We start from the raw sequence: 26,395 nt of genomic DNA on the forward strand, positions 1-26,395 counted from the left end.
AGGTCACAAAACTGATTTCGTGATTCTGTTATGCATTTCGTCCACGTAATGAAATCATCGTGACACATAAGTCATTTCGTAAACTGCTGACTCACGAAATGTATTGTACGTGATTCTATTATGCATTTCGTCCACAGAAAGAAAGCATATGTCACTGAATGCATTTCGTTGTTAAGTTACTATTGCGTGGACGGAATGCCTTCTGTACCACAACACAATACTTCTGTGGACGAAATTGAAATAGGATGCACAGAATGATGCGTGTAGGTGCATTCCGTATTTACGTAGACTGAACATTTCGTCTACGACAGTGAATACTGCATTCAGCATTATGTCCATGAAAGGAAAAGGCCACCAGTCAATTTCGTCCACGAAATGATGTGCTCTCTTCAGTGTTTCGTGGACACAATGCAAACCAATTTGTGCATTCCATGGACAAAAGGCGTTACGATGTAACATGGTTTCGTAATGAATATATGTATTTCGTCACACGAAAGTCATTCTGTCCACGAAATAAGGCATGTTACATTTGGCGCCCCATAGATTGGTGCCACCACCCATGGGGTCACCCAGTGTTTCCCATACATTGACTTATTTGTAGCGGCCTACCACAATATCAACATTGACCACCACACAATGATTTTCCAGGTTGTATTAAATTGTGCTTAAATCTGGTTAGCATCATAACCACGCTGTGCTAATTTGATAAACTGTTCCATTCAAGTTAATTCTGCAAACCAACCACCACAATTTGGAATTCAATTCTGTGGGAAACACTGGTCACCGCATCCTTCTAACAATGTTTTCCAGATCACACCCAGGTCAATCTTCTCTTTCCACTCTTCATGTTTGCTCTTTACAAACCCTTTTGCTTCATTTTTTAAGGCGCCCTAGTTGCCCTCATCTTTGGGCTGTATACACGGATCCTGCTGACTCCTGTCTGCACAGTGACTCCTGCACTATCTCCCCAGAGCAATTTGGCTGAGTCATAGACTCTGCCAAGCATGGGTTTCTTAACATCCATTAATCAGTTTTAGCTTCAAGATGGCTCTTCAGGCTCTTCACTTGTACTAATCTACATGTCTATGCCTAACCTACTCCAGCCTAGCCGCTTGCTCTCATTCTCTAAATTTCTTCTCATGCTCTTGAATGCAAACTGCCTCTATTAAAGTGTTTGCTACAGGTTCATATTTACTCTCTAGATTGGCTACCATAATGCTAGGTAGCTCAGTGTTATCTTCAAACTTAATACAGCAAAGTAGAAACCTGTAACACCCATTTATCACCTTTCAGTAACTATCCTTATATTCAGACCATGTGTATGCTATGTAATGTCTAAGATCCCCATATAGCATATATTTGACATTTTTTGCACATGTAACCCTCATTGGTTTTAAGGGCAACTCTGATATCTACCAACGCATATATCGTTTAGGTTTCATTCAGGCAAATAACGGCCTACCCGAGTAGTAGAATACTCTAGGCGCCTTAGATACCTTTCATATCACCTTATCTATAGCCTACACGGTCCTAGCCAGGGTCTTTTCAATTGGGTTGCATTTTTTGGGGTGATCACATGACATGGATCCTGCTTGATTCCTGCCAGCGCAGTACACTCCTGCAAGATCCCTGCAAAGCACTCCATGACCCTGGCTAGGGATCTTGCCAAACAGCATAATTGTAGATCGTAATTTGGAATGTTAACTTTATGAATCACTCACAAATCTTCGAATCACATGCCATGAGCATCAGCAACTACATCAGTCCTCTATTCCCACTGCACTGGTCCCGAGCTCTGCTACTGCAAGCTGTACTCCCCTGCACTGGTCCCGAGCTCTGCTACTGCAAGCTGTACTCCCCTGCACTGACCCCGAGCTCTGCAACTGCAAGCTGTACTCCCCTACACTGACCCCGAGCCCTGCAACTGCAAGCTGTACTCCCCTGCACTGACCCCGAGCTCTGCAACTGCTAGCTCATTGCCCTGCATGTCATGTTAACTCATTGAGTGGCAAAAACGTAATATTACGTTTTTCCTTCCCATGCGTTGAGTGCCAAAAACGTAATATTACGTTTTTAGCTTTTTTTTAAAATTACGAAACTAGACACTCTAATACACCTTATATGTGATTTTGGGAACTCTGTGATGAATAGAAATGAAATATATGACGATCGTGAAACTCATGAAAACGCACAATCTGGACATTTTATCTGGACATTTGATCATAACTCGGTTGCTGCTTTGGGTCGAATCAGTGACGCATGCACGTCAGGTCAAAACCAGGCCATTTTCGTGGGTCTATCACGAGGTGGCAGTCTCGCCAGGTCTCACTGATCACTTCCCGGAATGTTTACACAAGTAAGTAACAGGTAACACTTCATATTTCATGAAAGACGTTATATCTCCATTTCTAGAAAAAACAGCGATTTTGATGAAAACTAGCCACTGTTTAGCTTGGGATTTCTCAAGAACAGAGGCGTGTAGAAATACACGGTTTGCACCCACTGAGAGCTTAAAGTCTGACCTTTTAATCGAGCTATTGTACGTGTTCATAGCTATAACACAGAATATGCTGTGGCTGTACAAAAATCAACAACAATGGTCTAGATTGCTGGCACTCACAGGACACAGGTCAAAGCTCCCGAAAACAGCTTGGCATTCAATGTTAAGTGCATGTTATGTGTGCAAGTGCATGCCTGTTAAGTTAGCTCTCAAGCTTCCCATTACTTCAGGATTGGTACAGCCACCACCGCGGCTGGTGGTCTGACCAATCCGCTAAGCACTCCTTCACCCTGGTTAGGGATCTTGCCAAACAAGTTTGCTGTTTTGCATGTCAACTCATAGATTGGCATTTACATCATCATTAGACCTCCATCTGCCATAGACGACAGGCGCCCCTGGCTGTCTTAATTTAAGTCGTTCCTCTATCGCATCCCCATTAGACCCCCCATTTGATACAGATGACGGACGCTCCGTCACTTGCTTCTGTTTTCAAATGCAGCTCAAAGCTGTTCTAACGCAAGTCGGAATCCCAGCAGACCGTTACTCAACTTATTCTTTAGGATTGGTGCAGCCACCACTGCGGCAAATAACGGTCTGTCCGATCAAGCCCTCAAAACTCTCGGCCGGTGGTCCTCCGACGCCTATCACTCATATATCAGATCAAATATCTGATCTGAGGAAGCGCACCTCGCGCACTCCCATTGAATTTGCTCAGCGTGGTTCTTGCCATAGGGTCCTTCATCTTCAAATGCAATTTTTGGGGTGTATGGCGGAATCCTGCCCGACTCCTGCCTGCGCAGTCGACTCCGGCACGATTCCGCGAAGCCCTTCAGGACCATGGCCAGAGACCTCGCCAAACAGGCTTTTCTATTATGCTTTTATGTATTATGCTTTTATGTCTTTATGCAAATTCAGGAATGTGAACTAGTGAAATGGCGTTTTACAAACGGAAGTTCGGGAGGAGCGTGACGGAATTTGCCACGCCTCCTTCTTCAATCAGTCAGGTTATTTATTCGCAGTCTACCTGCCGAAGTTGCAGCATCGGTGTTACTCCGCTCGCAACCCACCACCTCCCCTTACGCCTCCCGTCTTCCATAGTTAAAGAATAAGGGGGTGTATGGCGGAATCCTGCCCGACTCCAGCCTGCGCAGTCGACTCCGGCACGATTCCGCGAAGCCCTTCAGGACCATGGCCAGAGACCTCGCCAAACATGCTTTTCTATTATGCTTTTATGTATTATGCTTTATGTCTTTATGCAAATTCAGGAATGTGAACTAGTGAAGTGTGTATAAGTGTATATATATACGTGTGCTCAGATGACGTGATAGACACTGGGGCCTATTATCGTAGTCTAAAACACATGGTCACTGGCGAAAAGCTTATTTAAACAAAGTGGGATGTCACTCAATTGCGATTCGAAGCTAAAAGTATCACTGGTAGATAACGAAGGTAAATTGCATTATAGCAATTTTCTAAATGTGGCGACGGCACACTTGGTGAAAAACGTTTTGTTTGCACTTGTGGTTAAAGTGAATCATAGAGTAATAACCAAAGAAAGTAAAGTAGATGATTTGCACCTCCGTTCACCAAATAAAGGCCGTGGTTGTGTTTCTACAATATGTTGGGACAAAACATAATTTCTGTCAGAAACCAAGTACTGTAGTCTAGGCTAAACGTTTTCATTGTCAACGTGAACTATGACGATGTCCATGTTCATTATGTTTTTCATAGTAAAGCAGTGTCATTTGGTTTAATGCATGGGGTAACGTGACATGCGTTAGACAGAAGATGGGCCTTTCCCTCTCAAATCACGTTAAAATAATGTGATTAGCAATAAAAAAAAAAAAAATAAGCTATAGGTTTAAGCCTTAAGGAGGGGGGTTCCTGAGAGTGGCCTGCAACACCCCTACTGCTAAAAAAAAATCTAGATGAAACACTGCAGAGTATAGCCTACACACATTTGCACTCGTCTATTATTTGAACTCATTGGCAAAGTGAAACTAACTTCACCGTGGTGTCAGTCAACTACAAAACAGTTATACACAGTTAATTACTGGAAAAAGCAACACTTACCCCAATAATGTTCGAATGACCGAATAAAAAGTGTTTATCCTGCGGAGGAGTTGCTTACATCTCGTTATAATGCATCTTTCTGCATGGATGTGCGCTGGTGCATGTTTGTGGATGATAGAAGCATGGTGTGTTGTGCACCTGCCCATCATCACTGTTAATAATGCGCTCTTAAAATAAAATATAAACAACTCGCCATAAGAACTCGATAAGAATAAACGTTGCGCTGGGATAATAATCCATTTTCCGCTTTCCACTGTTTTCCACTGTTACTCATCTGTCCATCATCGTACAAAGTCCAATTTGACTCGACCAAACAGCTCTGGTTCAGGCATAGTCTGGAACAAGTCCAGACTGAACTTCCCGACTTCAAATGTTGTGGGTGGGGATAAGTTGGCTGGCATTCAGACTACTTCTAATCAAGTATATGTTTGATAATAAGTTGGCAAATGGCACTAGCGTTGTCAGGTTATGGAGCAAAATAAGAGTTGGAGGAGAAACTACAGATAAACAACATTACTAAATCCAATCATCCAAACACTAATGCCTGGGACCAGGCTTGGAATTTCACCATTTTAGGGGCAAGGCTACTTGGCCTTCAGTTGGGCATATTTGGTGGGGGGCACAAAGGCCACATGTCAGGGCACCTGTTGGCCTGTTATGAAATCATGTATTGAACAATTTAAGCACAGCTCAGCTTTAAGAAACTCATATGCATGCTTAGCACTTTGTGATCATTAAAGGAGAATTCCGGTGTGATATTGACCTAAAGTGTGTTGAAACATGATACCGAGTGTGAACGTATGTCTCATAGCCCATCTCGGCTTGTCCCCTGCACTCCAAAATCTGGCGCTAGTTAGCCGATGCTACCAACAGCTTTTTCAATTGTGGTGCTTCGGCATCGGGCTAGCCATGCAAATAAATCACTGTTTTACACCATTTATGAGGCTCAATGTATCTCCACACTTCATTGGTAGACTACCGAAGGCCCTGACATTTAAAACGAGACATTGAGAACTTTTAAAAAGCACTGGTAGTTTACTTACAAGACGATTTATACAGACAGTATCTTCACGAAGTTTAGCGTTTGCAGCCATCTTGAATTTAGTCACGATAAGTAGAGCTACGAGTAAGAATGAACAGGTATGATAAGGGATCAGATTTCAAAAATAATTCTGTGGAAATGCATGGATTCCAGTTTCTTCCAGTAGCAGCAACTGGAATCCATGCATTTCCACGGAATTATTTTTGGAATCTGATCCCTTATCATACCTGTTCATTCTTACTCGTCACTCGACTTATCGTGACTAAATTCAAGATGGCTGCAAACGCTAAACTTCGTGAAGATACTGTCTGTATAAATCGTCTTGTAAGTAAACTACCAGTGCTTTTTAAAAGTTCTCAATGTCTCGTTTTAAATGTCAGGGCCTTCGGTAGTCTACCAATAAAGTGTGGAGATACATTGAGCCTCGTAAATGGTGTAAAACAGTGATTTATTTGCATGGCTAGCCCGATGCCGAAGCACCACAATTGAAAAAGCTGTTGGTAGCATCGGCTAACTAGCGCCAGATTTTGGAGTGCAGGGGACAAGCCGAGATGGGCTATGAGACATACGTTCACACTCGGTATCATGTTTCAACACACTTTAGGTCAATATCACACCGGAATTCTCCTTTAAGGCTACTTTCACAAACTCTTAGTCAGCTGTCCTGTGATTTACCAACATCTAGGCGATATTTGTAACATTTATTTTGTATTTGGCCCATTATGAACTCATGTAGAACAATTTAAACACATTGTAAAACTTAAAGCCCAAATTTGGAGACATCCATGCATGTCGAAATTTGCTGCAAGTTCAAAACTGGATTACTCTGGAATGGCTAACTGTTCAGGGGAATGCTTTACACCTTTGTGTTCTGCTTTACACCTTTGTGTTCGGTAAGGTCTGCTGTTTATTCTGATATATGGTTTGTCATGTGTTAAACGAAGGGTTCGTGAAGTATTCCACCGAGATGAATGGGTAGGGAGATGGACGCAAAAACCTTCAGTAGAATTTATGATTAAATTGAATTATATTATTTACTTTTCTCGCGAACCGTTCACCACAGCAATTAGCGGATAACAGCGTTTAAAAGCTGAGAAAAAGCTCTTTCATGTGATACTTATGATGTCTATGTGATGAATAGTCTACTTCGCGAGTAGTTTAACTGAGAACAATGGGTGAATTTGGACGCACTTTCTTTCTTGCGCTGTCACTTTCTCCACTGCGTAAAAGACTCAATTAATTTGAGCTGTGAAGTAGGACGCAAAGCAGAATATTGATAGAAGGGGGCACCAAGGCCACCGTGGCCTGTAAACCTCTGATTTTCAAAGGGGCATCACGGCCAACGCAAGGGGCAACGACGGACATGGCCATTCCTACCCTGCCTGGGACTGTACCTCCTCCTCAGGTAAATATCTGATCAGTATATAGTGTCTCTTGGCTACAGGTATAAGCAACCTAAAGAGCCAGTCAGAGCACACCTTTTACTAATGCTCTGACACCACAGGGCAGCAACTGACCCAACGACATCAGACTGGATTTGTGATAAAGTGGCATTCTTCATAGCTAGCTCGGCATAATATTATTTTTATGAAACAAACACTCGCCTGTGTCCTCCTGATTCAAAATGTGTTCATCTTTCTTCTGTTGGTAAACCTTGGAGGTAACTGTGAAGACCTTGAAGAATTCCTCATCACACGTGAAATGATTCTGTTAAAAAAAGAAAAGATCTTTAAGTCTATATTTCGCCAAACATTTTTGTACAATGAAATCAAATGTGTTGAATCAGTATTTCAAATGGACATTGAACCGATAAGTACAGGTGCCTCTCATCAAATTTGAATATCATGGAAAAGTCCATAGCCCTGCACAGACTGAACGAATAAATATTTAAATTACCTAATTAGAGCTTTTCTCAGGTCGACAGCTCTATATCTATAAACCATAATCATCAAAATTAGAATAATCAAGATTAAAACAAAAACAGTCTTATATTTTACTGTATGTGTAATTAATTTAGAATATTGTATATTAAACATTCACGTTTTGAAATAAATGATGGGAAAAATGAACTTTTTCTTGAAATTCTATTTTGTTTAGATGCACCTGCAGACAAGCAAGGTTTTTTTTTTATCTGTTTAGATGTTTTGTTAAATTATCGTCGTCATCATCATTAATGCTGTTTAAACATCTAAAAAAATCTGAAAAGGAAAATAATTTATAATTAAATAATTTATAATTAATAATTAATTTAATAAATAGGATTTGTTCATTCATTGTTGTGAATACCTGTATCTCAGTTTGTTTGGAAAACATTGTCCTGACTTTTTTCTTGGCTTCTTCATTCCGCTGCAGTATACAGGCCCGTTCCAGCTGTTTTCCATACTCCACTGGGTCCTAGTAGAACAGATTATGTTAAATGCCATGATGAATATGACGTTTTACCTGAACATATCACCTATTGATGAATACTACACCTGTGATGCTGTGAAATCCAGGTCTTCATCCTTCAACTTATAGTTCATGATGTCATCCGTCTTTGTGCAGATGAAAGTGATACTGTTGCACTCTCCGCCATGCCCGATGTCTTTGATGCAGCTGGTGAGAATCTTCCATGGCTCCTTGTCAGTTGCAGCCCGGTTAATTTCATTGACAATCCACACAGTAGAACATCTGCTTAAGCACTGAAGATGGAGTCAAGGTTAGATCAGATGTATATACAATGTTGGGAAGGTTTTGTTAGATGTTGCACTTTGCAAATTAAGGCCCTTGCATTAAAAGTGTGGTAGGCATCAACTATTGTCTGAAGTTAATATTACCTTCTTCCACATTTCGTTTCTGCTTTTATTGAGATCTCCAGTGCCAGGAAGGTCAATTAAAGCAATGTTGTCAAAGCTGTTGCCAGAGGGTATCTTGATGGTAACAGTATTAACCAGTGGCCAGAAGTACTGCCCAGGGCTGGTATCATCAGACCTTGTGAAGTGGTTAATCTCTTTTGAAAGTGCAGCGGCCTGATGACAAGTATTATTCAAGCAAATTAAACAAAGCTGAAAAAAACTATACTTTTTAGATGTGTAAGTAGATAGCTAGTTGCTCAAATTAAGAGATTTTATTCTATTTGAGATTTATGTTACTGTTAACATGTTGTATTGTTGCCATGTGTATGCACACTGTCTGTATGTATACAAATGGCAAATAAAACCTCTACACTCTATTTGGCTAGCAAGACAACACTACCAGTAGCAAATTTGCAATTCTGAACAGTCACCTAAATATTGTCAGCCATTGTTGCTAGTTGCTACCTTAAACACCAGTTGTCCCCAAGCTAATTAAGCCTGGTGACCTGCTTATGTACAGTTAAGTTACTTTATACCACAAGCCGAGAGACAGGTTTGTCTCTTGCTGTTTCCTGCATTGGTTGTAGGGTTATTCTGATTATATACTGATAATAAGAACCATACCAACATAACTATACTAACAGAGACAACAGAGCAGAACTTACAGTTGTGCATGACACTGTTTTCTTGGATGACACAAGGAATTCTGGGATGGCGGCAAAATTCTGTTCATCCATCAGTTGTTCTAGTGTTGCATTTGGTGTAATACCCCCATAAACCGCTTCAACTTTCTCCTGACCTGTGCTCAATGTATATTCATCTTCATCTTCATCTTCATCGTTCTCTTTGCCTTGTGACAAGGCCTCCAAGGTTTTTTTAACCTCCTCTTCCCACTCCTGATTAATTACAAATAGAGGTTGTGAACAGTAAAATAAAATGTCATAGTAGTACAAAAATGCCATCTAGTTAAAAAATGGTGTGTCAAAAACCAATGAGTACCACAGTCCCTATTCATAAAAATCACGTTCATTCATTCATAAAGTTACTTCAGTAATTTAAAATATGCATTGCATGAGTTTGATTGCTGAGCATTCCGAACAACTGAAATTTAAATTGGTTGTGCTCAATTAGTTTCAACATAACACTAACTTAAAGCCTGTGGCTGATTCAGACTGGATGCGTGGCGTTTTCTATGTCTTTGCACACCACAAACATGTCTGACGCTGCGCTGTGGCAGCGTCTCTGCCTATTAAAACATCTCTCCACTTTCTGCTTTGAATGGAAACACTTCCAACACGCTTGCGTATCGTGTGAAAAATATAATAAAATATATATAATAAAAATAAAATAAATATAATAAAATATTTCTAGCATGCACACGTTTTCGCCGCTGCTCGAGCTGCGCCTGAGACGTGCGTGCCACACAGGCAGTGTGCAACCTCTAACATGGGAGCCGAAATAAAAACAGACATGCCACGCAGCTGACACGCCACGCACCCAGTCTGAATCAGCCCTAACACTTTAATTGTATGTCAGTCTGACATTTTTCTAGGAACTACATCTGACAGATATACTGTAAATACCTCTTTGGGAATGAAGTCAATCTCTGCTGTGTAGTTGGAGTCAGTTGTGTTGGACTCAACTTGAATAATGACTGAAGTGCATGCAGTGATGGTTCCTGATGGCAACAGGTCTTTCTCTCCCAAGATGGTATTTATCAAGGAACTCTTGCCCACTCCCGATTTACCAAACACACCCACCGTGGTTTTCTTCTTAGAGGTTGCATCAAGCTTTGATATCATCGACCTAACCAGACACAAAACTGATGAAATGCTTACTGTTATAACTTGTAGTATAACTATTGTACTCACTAGGGTATGATACTTACTTAATGTATTGAATGAATTCTTCGTTGACGTTAGAATGAGGAAATGAGTGTAGTTTGCGTATGACTTGTGACATTACTAGTTTTGCCTTGTCTAAGGACCTCTGATCTGTGATAATACACAATATGAAATGAAAGTGTAAATTAGCAACAGCAACAATAAAGAAAGCCAAGCTGTACAACAGGTCTGTCAAAGGCAAAGCAGTAAGCACTCTTAGTAAGTTTCCTGCTCATTAAGCAAATATATGACCTGTTTGATAATCAAATGCATTATTCTGAAGATAGTCTTGTTTGGTAGCAAAGAAGGAAGATTGAAATAGTGCCTACTGGTACATAGAATCCAGGGCACTTCTAGTATCTCAAAAATGTTGGGGGTAATCCTAGATGAGGATCTTAATTTTAATAACCACATTAACTCATTGAATGCCAAACTGTTTTCGGAAGCTTTGTCCTAGAGTGCCAGCAATCTAGACCATTGTTGATGATTTTTGTACAGCCACAGCATATTCTGTGTTATAGCTATGAACACATATGAACTCATTTAAAAGGTGAGACTTTAAGCTCTCAGTGGGTGCAAACCGTGTATTTCTACACGCCTCTGTTCCTGAGAAATCCCAAGCTAAACAGTGGCTAGTTTTCATCACAATAACTGTTTTTTTTCTAGAAATGGACGTCTTTCATGAAATATGAAGTGTTGCCTGTAAACTTTCCGGGAAGTGACCTAGCGAGACTTGGCGAGACTGCCACCTAGTGATAGACCCACGAAAATGGCCTGGTTTTGAGCTGACGTGCATGCATCACTGATTCGACCCAAAGCGGCAACCGAGTTATGATAAAATGTCCAGATAAAATGTCCAGATTGTGTGTTTTCATGAGTTTTCGATCGTCATATATTTAATTTCCATTCATCACAGAGTTCCCAAAATCACATATAAGGTGTGTTAGAGTATCTAGTTTCATATTTTTTTTTAAAAAAAAGCTAAAAACGTAATATTACGTTTTTGGCACTCAACGCATGGGAAGGAAAAACATAATATTACGTTTTTGGCACTCAATGAGTTAAGACCAAATCAGCATTTTGGCATCTCAGAAACATAACTAAAAAAATTAGAGATCTCTCGGCAGGATTTAGAAAAACTCATCCATGCATTCATCCTGTGGAGTTGGCTACCGCAATGCTCTTCCAACTGGCCTCCCCAAGAAATCCATCAGACAGGTGCAGCTAATTCAGAATGCTTCTGTCAGACTTAACCAAAACCAAGAGAAGAGACCATATTACTCTAATCCTCAAGTCTCTGCACTGGCTGACAGTCAGTTTCAGAATAGAATTCAAGGTAAAATATAATTGTTGCCATATGGCAACAGCATGCAAATACAAACCTCTTTATGTCCATTCAAATAATTGGTATCATAGGATTACAATAGGATTGCATAGCACTAGGATACTCTGGGAATACAACCTCTGACAATATTTTGAAGTAAAAAAAGCATTATTTACACTTTTGTTTGTAATTCAGACATATTGGCTTTCAGTCTTTCAGGATATTGTAAATGTTTACCAATTTGCAAATTATCTGTGGAATAAGGTTCTACTGCAGTCACTATACAGATAGTATAGTGACTGCAGTAGTAAATATGTACAGTACCCTCCAGAATTATTGGCACCTCTGCTCAAGTTGACTAAAAACCTGTATAAAAAAATAATCTGTTGGTAATTTATTGTAATCTCACAATGAAAAAAATGAGGAAAAATCCAGCCTTCAAGGGAAGCAAATTTATTTTGAGAAAAAGGAAAATCTCATAAAGAAATAAATATTTTTATTACACGGCTCATCACAAGGCAAGTAGAACACTCTATTGACTTGAATAGGATTTCCCAAAGTTCTAGTGGTCATTATTTTTGAGGAAAGGACCTCTGAAAAAAATAATGACCGCTGTCAATGGCAACGGAGTTTGTGCTCCTAATTCAGGTATTTCATATCACTACGCAAGGACTGGAACTTAATTCAAAAGTGAAAGCAGACGGTTAATCAGCTGTGTTCTAAAGAATGTTTGATTCAAGTTCAGCGTGTGTTGTTGCGAACTATTTGTTTCTCAGCAAATGCCACGATGAACGGTAACAAATAGGCTAGGCTATGTAGGCTAAAGTCATATTGTGGGGAGTTTATTGTTTCGTTTTGGCAAGTAGCCGTGTAATAAGGGGGATAATGTATAGAACGCTGGTCATTATTGGGAACATAAGTCCCTTCAGGCCGGAATAAGACCTCTGCGCGTCTGGGTCCAGTTCGCCGTCGGGACTTATTTTCCCAATAATGACCGGTGTTCTATACATTATCCCTTACTTAACAAAAACACGTCGCTCACAATTATTGGCACCCCTGCTTGTAATACCTTCTTAAGCCTCCCTTTGCCAAATGTTTGATGGTAGGCCCCAAAATAATTCAAAATAGCTGTGTGGTCTACTGACACAGAGTTACAGAGAGGCTAGAATATAGTTTTTTCTTTCTGCCGGATTACAAGCATCTCTGAACTGACCACATTTCAGCCCTCTAGGTCACTTGATATCACTTAGAAACCCAACCCCATCACTTAGAGCTATAGCACCAGGTCTTGTGAAGCTGTGTGCAAAAGTAGATCAATATAAAATTAAAATATGAGTGCTTCAGACCATTATTTGCCAAGGTATGCTCATGCGTTTTGTAAAAAAAAAGTCTCTAATTTTGCATTTATTTTGTTGGTTCAATGAGTGTGTATACATCTGTACAACTAATATTGGCTAATACAACATGAAGATTAAATTTTTATGGATTCCTGTGAATATGTGAATATTTCAAGACCCAATATGCTGCATCTACTTATTGCTAAGGATACACACTGCAGCTAGAAGGTAGGGTAGCACCACCAGTTGTCATTTTTGGATTCCCAAGAGTCAAAGCTTTCACATGGTGTATAACATTACTATGTTACATAGCAATTTATATATAATACAATTGATTTAGAATGTTAGGGGGAGGGGGGTAACCGTCCCGCCGTCGGGAAACTGAGGATTAACTGGTTTTAAGTAAGAAAAATACATTTTTTTTTTTTAGTTTAGGTGATTTTTTTAAAGTTTAGGTGATAATTCATGCAATAGAGGGTTAATTATGTACAAAACACTAAATTGCCCTAAAATACATTGCAGAAATGCTAAGGCCATATACAGTACACCTGCGAAAGATCTTAGATCTACTGGGAACAGTCAGCTAGTCCTCCCCAGAGTCAATAGCAAGCAAGGTGAATAGAGTCAAGCAAGGTGAATTGCCATTTAGCCATAATGCCACCCACCACTGGAACCTCCTCCCCATGGAGATTAAATCTGCTCCAGTGGTAGAAAAGAGACTTAAAACTGCACTCTTTTCTACTGCCTTTGGTTACATTGATTTTTTTATATGAATTGTTTTATAGTCATTTTTTTTTATTTATTCCTTTTTTTATTTTTTGTACTTGTTTTATATTATTTTATGTTCCTTTTTACTTTTATTTAGCCTACTTCCATTTTAATTTGTCTGTTCTATCTGATAAATTTGAATAAATTTGACTTTGACTATTCAAATTTGACCGTACCAGAACCGTATCGCTTTATGTGTGCCTTTTGTGAGACCTTGTCTGAACATAATGCCACATTTATCAATCCTCATCTACCATGTATGAAGTTTTGAATAAGCTATTTAGATAATATTGTGAACGTGGAATAATCTTTACAGAAAATAACTGCGAACTATATCGCAAAACTGCAATATTCTGAGTATCCAAACTGTAGTTTTGGAATAATTATTTGCAGTTCTTATGCAGGAAATGCTACATTTTTGACATGGAAAAACGGCATTGCACTACATACTATACTTTACTGCAGAAATGCAAAATTTTGGACATGAAGTACACTGCAGTGTACTTACAAAAAAAAAACTTCAGTTTAACTGCACTGTACTTACAAAAAACTGCATTTGTATTGTAGTTCTTTTTTGTAAGGGATCATACAGCCCGACTAAACAAAGCCAAAACCTAACCACAGAACCTATTATTATATTATTATTATTACATTATTGGGGGCAGCTGTGGCCTACTGATTAGGGCTTCGGACTTGTAACTGGAGGGTTGCCAGTTCGAACCCCGACCAGTAGCAAGGCCTTGAGCAAGGCACCTCCTTACTGCTCCCCAAGTGCCGCTGTACCGTCAGGATTAGTGTTTGCTTCTGTTCACTGTGTGCCGAGTATGTTTCACTAATTCACGGATTGGGATAAATTTCCAAAAAAGACCAAATTTCGCTCACAGGATCAAAAGAGTATATATACTTATACTTGAGATTTATTCCAGAATGCTCGCCCATCCCTGTTGATACGTTTATATTTGTATTGGTCTCACCTGTTCTTCTGTCGGCTGCACAGATATAGAGACGCTTATTCCCTTCTACAGTGGGGCCATATGAAGTACATGCCTCATTTTCAAGGTTTCTTTTCACACCTAAGGGCAATTAACAATGGATGTCATATGGATATGTAAATATCCATTTCAACACAGTGTCATTATGGTTGGGATCGTGTTTGTGTTTCAATCTGACTTGAAACTGAAAAAGCCTGAACAACATCTTTTACACCACCCAATAAACAAGCAAGCAAACAAATAAAACAGATGGCTGAAGAATATTATACACATTCTGGTTAAACTTTTTTTTTAAATGTTACATGACATCAGTCCAGTAGGCCTACCTTTATTCATTTTTGCAGAGGCCATTGCTTCTCAGATGGTAATGTGTAACTGTGGGGAAATATCAACTGAATAATTAGAAACATGTAAACTGTCATCAAGAAAGACCAGTTTAATAACCAGTGAACAAGATTCAAATACGGATGTTTCAGAATACCACACAGCTAGACAACGAGTGGCAGACAGACATGTCACTTATGCCTACAGTACGCCTAGTTTGGCCTGCAGTAGGCTATAGCACAGCAGAAACATGATTCACATAGCCTAGACCTGTTACTTATCCCTAGTGGAAATATAGGTAAAAGTTATTGTTTATGTGAAATTCCCGCTACTCACCTACTATCTCCACACTTGGATGTGCGCTACTTCATTGGCTTATGCCACATTGGTCAATGAAAGTATCTGAGGACGTTTCCTTTCACAGAAAACAAAACCTATCCGTAGATGAGGTGTGACGTCACCTAGGCTAGCCTAGCCTACTTGCGGGAGTTGATGGTCCGTTCAAGCAACCTGGGAATATGAGGCTGCTGCATTTACCGGCAGCCCTTGATTCACAGTTCCGATTTCCCACCTTAATCCACAGTTTAGGACTGCCTGTTTACATCTACGTTCGAGAGTGGCCTATATCAGAAATCTGTGTTTGTGGTTCACTCATTTTAAACACTTGAGACAATCCACATGCGCACACGAGGAATTTTGGTCACGAAAATGAAAGGAAACAACCAGACGGCATATGCACGAAATAAGCTTGCATCAAGGTATTTCAGTGGTTGTTTACTTTCGTTTCCAAAGTAGGCTATATCCTGAGAAGTCCGCAAAATAGGCTATCGTTTTTATTTTGAGGCGAAAAAGAAAGTGGAGAGCCTACCGCTTTTAATGCAGCTTCTCCATCTGTTTCATTTTAATTTCCCTAGGCTACACCATTCTGCTAGTCGGGCATTCACGTGAAACTGAAGGCAACACGGTCTATTATGCGAAAACGTAAAAGATTAGGCATGTTCAATATTCAATTCAAGTTAAAGATGACAGGGAATAGCCTGCCTGTTTAGACTGCAGTCGCATTTGGCACATAGTTGGTTGATGATGTGAAATTCCAATTAACAAATTTGGCTGTGTTCTGTCTCTCCTTGGCTCTGTTCTGCCTTTTATGAAAATCTGAATGAAAGTCTAAAGCTGTTTCCTATCACAGAAAAAACAATCCTGTCATCCACCCTAACTGCAATATTCAAAGTCTGTCTAATTGCAATATTGAAATTATTATTTGGGGTCAGGTAGGCCTAAGGGCTATAGGCAAAACCTGCCTAGCAAACAGTTTGGTTCGGGGAACGTTCCCACCAACGTCTGCTGAAGGCAGGTCACCAACGTTCCCTCACGGTAATTCAGGAATGTTTTCTTAATGATGCCGGGGCGTTCCTATGTGGTGACAGAGGAGCCAGTGAGCAGAGAGGAGCCAGTAAAACTTTTCTATAATGTAGACGATTTTATAGAACGTCCTCTAAAGGTTTGTTTTGTGTGAAATTCAGCGAACCTATGGGAACGTTCCCCGAACGTCACATGTTAGAATAGGCTAGGCCTAGAATAGAATAGAATAGATTATACAACAATTGGGTTCCATGGAACTATTTATTTGTTTCTGATTGGCCGAGAGACGTTCCATGAGTTGGAATATCCCTGGACATTTCAACTCAGACTTTGCACAGCTAATAATAAATCACTCCGCGATACAATGCGAAGATTTGACACAATATTCTCATCCCAGCTCTCCACTATTTCAAGCAATGTGTTACTCCTTAGCAAACCATAACGAAACAGTGCTTCACCACATCTGTGGATTAAGCCACACAGTCAACTTAATGTAAGTAAGATAAACGAGGATGCTAATTGTTCTCAGCATTGCCAGTATTGTGTATAATATGATTGTCACTTGGAGGAGATTTGTAGATAACTAACGTTAGCATAGTTAGCTAACCGCTGCTAACGTGCTAGCATCGTCACGTCAGGCTGTGCACAGTAGTGTAACATTTATTCACCATAAATTAATAAAGTTGAGTGGTTCTGCAATGTAGGCTATGTTTCCATTTTTTTTGTGTATGTTTTACCCTCACCAAAATGGAGGTGATGGTGACAAGGTTTTCAAGTTGTAGGCTATAAAACGTCTATTGAGGAAAAAGCAGTTGGGCTTGTGACGTCAGACTTAATGACTGAAAACTGCGGTGTAACACATTACTACAATTAAAATATAATAAAGTATGTTAATAAAATAATACAAATACATGTAATAATGGTAAAAATATGTTATGATAAGTCGACGTGTAAAAGCTACATTGGGCCTATATGTGCATGGATTAGGCTAAATACTTTCATTTCCAAATGAACCCGGATCACACAAGGGGGGGGTCAAAATCCACTATTATGCAGAGCAGAGGCAGCAACTGTTCCATAAGCTATCCATGTCTTACTGGACAAATCTGCAGGGTCATGAAGAAATACACCCCACAGAGCAGGTGCTAGAATGCTGGGAGTATGGGCGCCCACACGAACTACAGATCCGCTACCCGATCTGGCAAACTTGCATAGTGCGGTTATAGCTGATAGAGGGCCGTGAAGCGAATGCAGAAGTGCAGTTCACACTGGTGGGGCCACAGGTTGGCACATTCCCGGGATGGACCTGCTGCGTCTTCATCCATTGTTTCGTCCATGGTTTCGTCTCTTATCTAAATCTAACCATGGAATTGTTGAAAGCTGAAGGTGATTGCTGATAGGCTGGCCCAATCAGTGGTGCCTGCACAATCCAATCACGTTTAAGAGGGAAACAACAAATTGAGGGTTTCTGAGATTTTTCTTTTTTCCTTTTTTTTAGAAGAAGTAACAGGTACTCACGGTTATGGATAGAAATGTAGTGGACTAAATAGTACAATATTTGCCTCTCAAATGTACTTGAGTAAAGTCATGAGTACTCCCCAAAAATGATACTTGAGTAAAGTACAGATCCCTCAAAACTGTACTCAAGTACTGTACTCAAGTAAATGTACTCCGTTACTGTCCAGCTCTGCATGGGAACAGGCAGGCAAAGGATATGGAAATTGATAACATTGCATGTTGCAAAACAGTTAGTACACCAACAATCCCACCCTGGATGTTTTGCTCTCCCAGGGGAGATTTAGTGGCTAAGAACATAGTTAAATCAGGGATATATAAATGTTCAGCAATATATTGACATAATGTATGATGACACAGTTCAGATTTACACAGATGCATCAAAAGACCAGACTGGGAAAACGAGTTGAGGTCACATTCCAAAGTACAGTGTTAATTAAAAAAAGGACAACAGACCATCTGGCCATTTTTACAGCGTACATGTAGATGATAGCAATCAAACTGGCTCTACAATGGGTGGAAGAAGTAAAACCCAATAAGGTGATCATCTGTTCAAACTCAATGTCCTCACTATGCACCCAGAGTGGAAAGTACTGTACATGTAGACAGGATCTACTAAATTAATGAAATCAACTAATTTTCAAAATAAACCAACAGAGCATAAGCGTGAGAGTATAATTTCATGTCAAATCTGCCTAGAAAATTGCCACGTTTTATTTTCCGTTGGTTTTATGACACTTTCTAACTTGAGAGGAGACAAGTTTTAAATAGAAAATTACCAGAAATTTTAGTCACTTTTAAGTGTGATGCTAGTAGGTGTTAGATGTTAATGATGTTAATGGTCTAATCTGATTTCATGATCTATAGGCTGGAGCTAAAAGTAAAAAATCGCCAGACTCAGAGAACGGCTGGATGAACTGGAGAAAGGTAAAAATCAATTGTTTAAGTCAAGGGGAGATGGAAAATCTTGATGGCATGCTTCTTATACTGGTGTGGGATGTAGGTCAAAATGTCAAACATTTTCAGACGTTGTACAATGCTAACCAAAGAAAAGACAAGGACTTCCTTGGTCACTTTCGATTTTTTTTTTGTTGTATGGAACGCTCCACATGTCGGTCATCAGTCTGTTGTGGTTAACTTCCTGTACTGTCCATTGACAAGGAACATCGGAATGTTCAGTGAAACTCCCTCAGGCAAAATGTCACAAATAGTGAATCCCTTATCTACCATCACCATGTCACCTGGTTCTACCTGTTGGAATACTCCACAGTCAGCTGCTATTACCATCACTGGCAAAGGTTATAACTCCATTGGGAGTCACACCGATCAGAACTTTAAGTGTGGTGCATCCTTTGTAATGACTGTACCTAGATGACTCTGGGTGTCCAGTCTTTTTGTGTTGGAGACGGCTTCTTCAGCCCAGTCAAGCACAATCTGACAGTCGGGAAATGGCTGGAACCAATCTGGCAGAGATGTTTGGTTCTTGACTCTGGAGGGGATGTTGTTTTCCATCATACCGACATATAAAATGTCATACAGTGCACGGCTGATGGTGGTGAAGATGTTAGTGACTGTGGCACAGCAGCAATTAAACCTTGTTGTAAAGTCTAGGATGCCACAATTTAGTTGGAGCTTCATCAAAGTCAGGAGTAGCTGATCGATAAGGGGTATGATTTGGACATTCCAATCAAAGTGATACTGGAGCTCAAATTTGGAAAGAAGCGCTTCCAAAAAGAGGACAGTGGCTGAGTGTGCTGAGTGTGTTTCACTAATTCACGGATTGGGATAAATGCAGAGACCAAATTTCCCTCACGGGATCAAAAGAGTATATATACTTACTTATACTTATACTTGTTCACAATTTCAAGCACCACAACACTTGAAGTACCAGCTAACTAACCTGTGTAGCAACATCAGGGTGGTTTGGGCCTGGTCCAGCTGTTCCTTCATCCTCCACGCTCGCAGGGACCATTCCTTTTTTACGTTGGGTGGGCATGTGGTCGGGGAAAGCCTTTCCGTCATTCCAGGCAAACCGTATTGGCTCAGCTGCTTTGTCATCAGGAAAATTGCCTTTTCCACGCGTGCCTTTTTCAGCATGATACCTGCCACACATGCTACATTTTCATCTTCGCTTGCTTCCTCCAATGTTTTTGTAGAGGTACTGGTGTCAGAGCCTGCCTAAATGCCCTGTTTCCGTTCATCATATCGCACCTAACTGCGCTGAATTTTACTGTGTAAGTGAACACTACATGTCGGTGACAGCTAGATTTGAACTCCTTAAAATGTTTGGTACTTGGCTCACCAATTACACCAAGGCCTGATCAGGGTGAGGCGTAAATGATCAGTGCTTTCCCTCCATCCATATCAACAGCTGAAGGGTTTGCTTTATACTAACCTTCAACTGGTCCCCAGACGCTACATCAAAAATACCTGTTCACTACTCTCTCTCTCTCTCTCTCTCACTCCCTCTCTCTCCTCTCTCTCTCTCTCTGTGTGTGTGTGTGCAGGTGCATATTAACATGCAGGCGTTAAAGGCTGCAACCTAGCCTAGCCAAGCCAATATTTCTATTTAAATGGACATCAGAGGAAAAAAACTTCAATGTCATTTGCACGCAATAAATTATTTCTATTAAGCAGCTGATTGGGTAGAAATGTTAACCACAGAAAAGCTAGGAACCCATGACCACATTAATCAGCCTTTGTGTGTGATCCCTGCTTGCTGATGGGTTAAATGCAGAGTCTGATTAGAGACCATTGCAAAAGGAGGGTACAAAGTGTTATAGAATTAGCCAATCAGGTGAGGCTAACACCACAGGAACACCTTATTTTCGGTTAAGGGTTTATATAAGGCCAGTGAGAGGATTCTAAAGCTTCAGAAGCTTTGTTAGGAGCAAGATGTTTTCTTCATTTTCTATGTCCATCCTTCAAGTGGATGTTTTGTTGGGCTGCATCGTCTTTGTTGTGCTGGAAAAAATGATAGAAAAATAGTTCAATTGTCCTTGCAACTCAAATAACAATTTATTTTTCTATGGGCTTGTGGTTAGTTCAGGTTTCATAATTGTCTCTCTTACTGTGCTCATCCAAATGCATAATTACAAGAAACTGTTGAAAAAGGAAGAAAAGGAAGAAGAAGATGAAGAAGAAGAAGAAGAAGCAAGAGCAGAAGAAGAAAAAAGAAGAGAAAAGAAAACATGTTACCTGTGCATTGTTTTCTTATCGGGTTTAATCTCTATATTCACTTGGCTCACGTTGTGGTACTCTGATGGACACTACTATCTACACTGCAAAAACTGCTTATCTAACAAAATCTAACCAAGTGTTATTAATCTTATATCAAGATAAGAAAAACTAGTTGGTATTGTTTTCAGTATAAAGAGACTTACCTAGCGCTTTCTTGTGAAATCATTTGACTTAATTTTAAAAAATAATTCACTTATTTTAAGACATCTTATCTTGAAAACAAGCAAATTTGTCTGCCAGTGCGTTAAGCAAATTTGTCCTAAAAACAAGCAAATTTGTCTGCCAGTGCGTTGAGCAAATTTGTCTTGATAAGACTCCTTAAAATAAGTTAAAGTCTTCTTAAATTAAGTCAAAATGATCTTTTGAGAGGGCTCTAGGTAAGTCTTTTCATACTAAAAACTAGATTTTAGATTTAAAATTAGATTTTTTATTCTTAATATAAGATCAATAACACTTGGTTAGAATTCATTTTTTGCAGTGTATGTCAACAGAACACATGGAGTGGTGTTTGGACAGAATCCGACTCTTTGAAAGGAATGACTAGTAAGTGGTGTGAACCTTATCATAACAACCAAACTCTCCGCAAGCAACAACAAATTATCTCCACTGAGTGGTTCATTCAGTCTCAGGTATGGCAATGTTTCATCACAGTTCAAATACATACGTTTTAAATATTGATATTATAATGCATTCATATATATTGTATTAATTCCATATTATTTTGGTTATTCCTTACTGTACATAAATGTGTCTGCTAGCTATAATTTTAACCATTAATTACAATAGCTGACATATGAGTACAGTATATAGACAAACATGCCTTAGTTAAATGACTCCAAAACTGCAACAATTTCCACACTGTACTAAGAATGAGAGAAAAAAAGATCAAGACATCATTAGAGATTTACAGATGACAATCCATCAATTTGTTTCAGGAAGCATCCATAGCACTTTTCTTTGTGCTTGCTGTGTTGGTTGTTGTGTACACCATTTTGCTGATTTATGTGGATTTGGACAGTGTAAGATATGTTCAGCGAAGTAGAGGAAGAAATGCAAAGGGAGAAGACGAGAAAGCAAACTTGTGGTGAGACCAGCACAATGGCAAAATATTAAGCTGAAGAACGAGATTGAAATTGAATACTTTTTTTAATTAACCGAACAGAATGCTACAGAGAGTATTATTGACATGAATGGGCCTTCCCATCATTCTGAGGTCTGACATGTCTGTCTTTGGCTATTCTGGTTTTGTGCTTTTAATTTAAGTATTTTCCATCATTGCACAAGAAGTCCATTCACTTATCACAACAGAACTTCATTTAAAGTAAATATAAGTACTACATTCCTATGCGACCTTTCCCTTTACTTAATCAAAACAACACAACTACATGTTTTATATTACCTCAAAATGCACAATAAAAATATCATGACTTGAGTATTCGTGAATACATGAATATTCCAAAAATGAATATGTTTGCATATGTATGTCTGCTGCAAAAATAAAAGCTGCCTAAAAATGAACACAGAATTACAATAAAATACTAGGAATGACATCTGTATGGAATGGTACAGCTGTTATTAAAGGTATATGTAAGAATGTTTTTTAAGATATGTTCTTCAAACTTATTGTTTGAGGTGGCACTCTAGATGGCACTTGAGTTTAGTATTATCTTATTTGGACTTTTTAATAGCCCCTTTGTGTATTTATTTATTTATCTATTTATTTTATTCATTTATTTTATGTATTATCGCTAGTTTTATGAGCATTGTAACCATTGTAAGGCTTGTGTCTTACTGTCATCTTAATGCTTTTACTATATATCCCCCTTTTTTATTTTATTTGTCTTCTGCTTTTTTGTAAGATAGCCTTACCTGTGAAGCACTTTGGGTCAAAGGTTGTTGTTTTAAATGTGCTATATAAATAAAGTGACTTGACTTGACTTGAAACATTTTTGTCATGTAAAGGCCTTGAGGGCTCATTTTTGAGGACACCTCAGCTACCTTGGGCAGGCCTTGCAACAGGCTTTCCACTGTTCTCTGATGAGGCTTCTAATATTGTACTGTAGGTAAACAGGCCTTGGTGTGTTTACTGTTAGGTATCCCTTTAATACTTCTGCTTATTCATGTGGCTGATGCTGACTTACATACATCTGTTATAGGCCAGTCAATCTAGCCGGCACAATGCACTGCAATTGCAGTCGACAAGGCCTCTACTGCTCCCTAGCTTGCACAGAGTGCAGAGGAGTATGTGCAAATATGTCGGCAAACTTGAGAACATGGATTGAACTTTTTTTGTTGATGCCACAGAGTAAAATCCATAAGTGGATTTTACGGCCATGCCACAGTAATAATAATAATAATAATAATAATAATGAGCTTGTAATGCATTTTTACTATGAGTCATATCTGTTGCAATTTTTTGGTCTTTTTGGGCTATATTGACTGGCCTATTAGATGAGTCAGTCTCCCCAGAGCAAGAGTGCCTTGCTCACTGGCAAAACAGTGGCAGCCTGGAATTAAACCCACAATTTTTACACAAATATTAGAAGTGATAACACATTGCAAAACTTGTACTGCAAGATTAACAGTCATAATGAATTAAACAGTAAATAGAGACCATGAGTGCTTCATTCTTTAATAACTCAACTTCCCACAGCCACCATATTGCTGAATAATATCAGCCATTTTAGCCAAGTAGAGATCCATGTCTTGTGTTCCAGGTAGATTTGGCACAAACCAATACTCCTTATTACACGGCTCTCCATAATGCTGAAGAATTCCCACGTTCCCAGAATTCCCAACGTTCAGCGGTCTGCTAATTCTCAATAACAGACCGTTGTCAAGGAAAATGAGCTTTGTGCTTCTATTTCACGTCTGTAGTGTAGTGTAGTATAGTGTAGTGTAGTGTAGTAGCAGACAAAGAAGAAGGGAAGGTGGTTATTGTTGAAATGAATACAACAAAGATGTAAATCAGGTTTCTAGGGCAAGTATACTTGCTATACAATTTTGTCTCTGCATTTATCCCATCCGTGAATTAGTGAACACACAGTGAACACAGAGTGAGGTGAAGCACACACTGACCCGGAGCAGTGAGCTGCCTTGCTACAGCGGCGCTCGGGGAGCAGTGAGGGGTTAGGTGCCTTGCTCAAGGGCACTTCAGCCGTTCCCACTGGTCAGGGATCGAACCGGCAACCCTTCGGTTTCAAGCCCGAAGCCCTAACCAGTAGGCCACGACTGCCTCCCAGTAGGCCATGACTGCCTGAATGTAATAGGGCCAAAGAGATGCTAACTTGTAGCCTACTGAAAATGTTATGTGGAAATTCAGTAGAGATGCTGTTAGCTAACTGCTCTGTATTTCTAACTAGCCAGCAAATAAATGGTCAAACTGAAATGGCTTCACAACAAGGATTCTTTTATTTGTAGAAATCACGCGAGTTTTGAAAACGAACGTTAAGGGTTGTTTTTTGGCATGTTTGTGCATGCCCATAGCCAGCCAGTCAAAGGCGATTCAAAACGAGTCAGAAAGTTGAGACAGGACCCATCGTCAAAATTTCGGTGTCCACCACTCTAGTTGATCACAAACAAACCAGAAAAGGGACTCAAAGTGCTAAATACTGGATTTATCCTTTAATCAGACACGTTTTTTACCATACACTATTACACGGCCAGAAAACATGCGCCTGTAAGTATTTTCTCAGTCTTATGATTCATAGTTTTAATGAAAAAGTTCCTTGTGTGGAACTTTGTGGACTTAAGGTCGTTTCGAATGCTTATATATTTGTCGAATATGCTAATCGTTAGCAACCTAATGGAATTCACCATACAAATCCATTTGTGTTAAAATCTTGTAATGTTACGTGATTGCGTATACATATCTGGTGTAATCTGAAAAAATAACTAAGATGTATTTTGTATGTATGCTTAGTTTTATAGTGTTTCCAAGTAAAATATTTAAAAGGAACATCAGCGCCTTTCTTGGGGAGACTTATCTGTCTGCCCACACCAAATGTAGCCGGCTAGCCACTACACACATGAGTGGGGGCAGTCTGTGTGTGTGTGTGTGAGAGAGAGAGAAAAGAGGAAAAGAGAGAAAAGAGGATTGTGTTTGAGAAAAGAGGAAGTAAAACAACCCTAGGCTGTGGGCCTGTGTATGAGTTGTTTTTCATTAGATGCAGAAGACAGGACACAAATTTCAACCCTTGTGTGTGTTACCCAAAAAGACTGTTATAGTGATGGACTCAGCGGGATCCACTTAATCATTCCAGACTCTCTTTGAGTTTTTGGTTAATTAATGTTCTGCCCATACTTCCTTTTCATGAGGAAAAGCAGCTGTTTGGGTCACTGAGCCCACTGAGTCCACTTGCTGACCAACCCCACTTGTCTGCTGATAGCACGGCCCCTGATGTAGAGATCCCGTCTGAGTCCACAACCCCTTGCACAGACACCCCAGAGGACAACAGTGACATGTTGTAACCATCCTCTGTGTCATCTTCCCTAATTAAGCTTGAGAAGTACAAACACTATCAGTGATTTTAGTGACGAGTCATAGGACAAAATTGTAGTCAGCGAGTCATAGGGGGAGGGTTCCCCTGAAGCAGGGGCGGAGCTACGTGGTGGCCAGGGGGGGCCACGGCCACCACTGGTCAAAGCTTGGCCACCCTGCTGGCCCCCCCAGCTCCGTTCAGTGAAAAGTAAAAAAAAAAGATTGCTGCCGTTTTCAACGGTACTTTGAAAGGAAGTGTAGCCTACGGTTCTAATCAAATCGTGAGTAGGCCTAGTGCAGCAGCAGCAGGGGACAATTCAAGTCATCTGTTAAAAACACTTGACAGTAGACTACTACTTACTTAACCTCAGTGACAACAGGTGAGTTGATGATGACTTGGAACATTAATGTTAATAAAATGTTAAAATGTGACACGAATCATAGCAAAGTGAGCTGCATTGGGCTGTTCTTGTTAGGTAGGCTCTGACATTGACTTGTGAGGCTGATCAAAAATAAGCGGATGACCGTGGTAATGCTGTTACAAAAATATTTTGATAATATTCGGGTGAAATGCAAGCATATTAGGCACATATCTCCGGATGGCTCCAAGGCTACTTTATAAAAACATAATTTGCTGACTGCGTGTGGTTCTTGCCATAGCTGGTCAGGCAGAGGCAGGCTGCTGCGTTGCTGAAGTTCTTTGTTACATTGCTCCGGTAAT

At 39.8% G+C, this 26,395-nt stretch overlaps 1 protein-coding gene and 1 pseudogene across 2 annotated transcripts in view; both read right to left on the bottom strand.

Annotated features, from left to right (window-relative positions):
- The window catches only part of LOC143137685 (nuclear GTPase SLIP-GC-like), a 63,331-nt gene that overhangs the window by 21,079 nt on the left and 15,857 nt on the right, over positions 1-26,395 (bottom strand). The window contains exons 1-10 of one of the 2 annotated variants that reach the window (XM_076297983.1): positions 15,414-15,506; positions 15,080-15,128; positions 14,736-14,834; positions 10,338-10,443; positions 10,033-10,255; positions 9,115-9,345; positions 8,432-8,623; positions 8,090-8,296; positions 7,902-8,009; positions 7,220-7,322 (exon numbers count right to left, since the gene is read on the bottom strand). In XM_076297983.1, the coding sequence (XP_076154098.1) occupies positions 7,220-7,322; positions 7,902-8,009; positions 8,090-8,296; positions 8,432-8,623; positions 9,115-9,345; positions 10,033-10,255; positions 10,338-10,443; positions 14,736-14,834; positions 15,080-15,104 (1,294 nt within the window). In that variant the 5' untranslated portion in view covers positions 15,105-15,128; positions 15,414-15,506. Of the gene's footprint in view, positions 1-7,219; positions 7,323-7,901; positions 8,010-8,089; positions 8,297-8,431; positions 8,624-9,114; positions 9,346-10,032; positions 10,256-10,337; positions 10,444-14,735; positions 14,835-15,079; positions 15,129-15,413; positions 15,507-26,395 lie in introns of those variants that run through there. The other variant, XM_076297982.1, reaches the window with a different exon arrangement.
- LOC143138657 (uncharacterized) lies at positions 18,897-19,976 on the bottom strand (annotated as a pseudogene).

Source organism: Alosa pseudoharengus, unplaced genomic scaffold (genome assembly GCF_046254945.1).
Source record: "Alosa pseudoharengus isolate Yale_2024_CS ecotype anadromous, Long Island Sound unplaced genomic scaffold, YU_APseudo_1.1 YU_APseudo_1.1_scf_21, whole genome shotgun sequence".
NCBI classification, from domain to species: Eukaryota; Metazoa; Chordata; class Actinopteri; order Clupeiformes; family Clupeidae; genus Alosa; species Alosa pseudoharengus.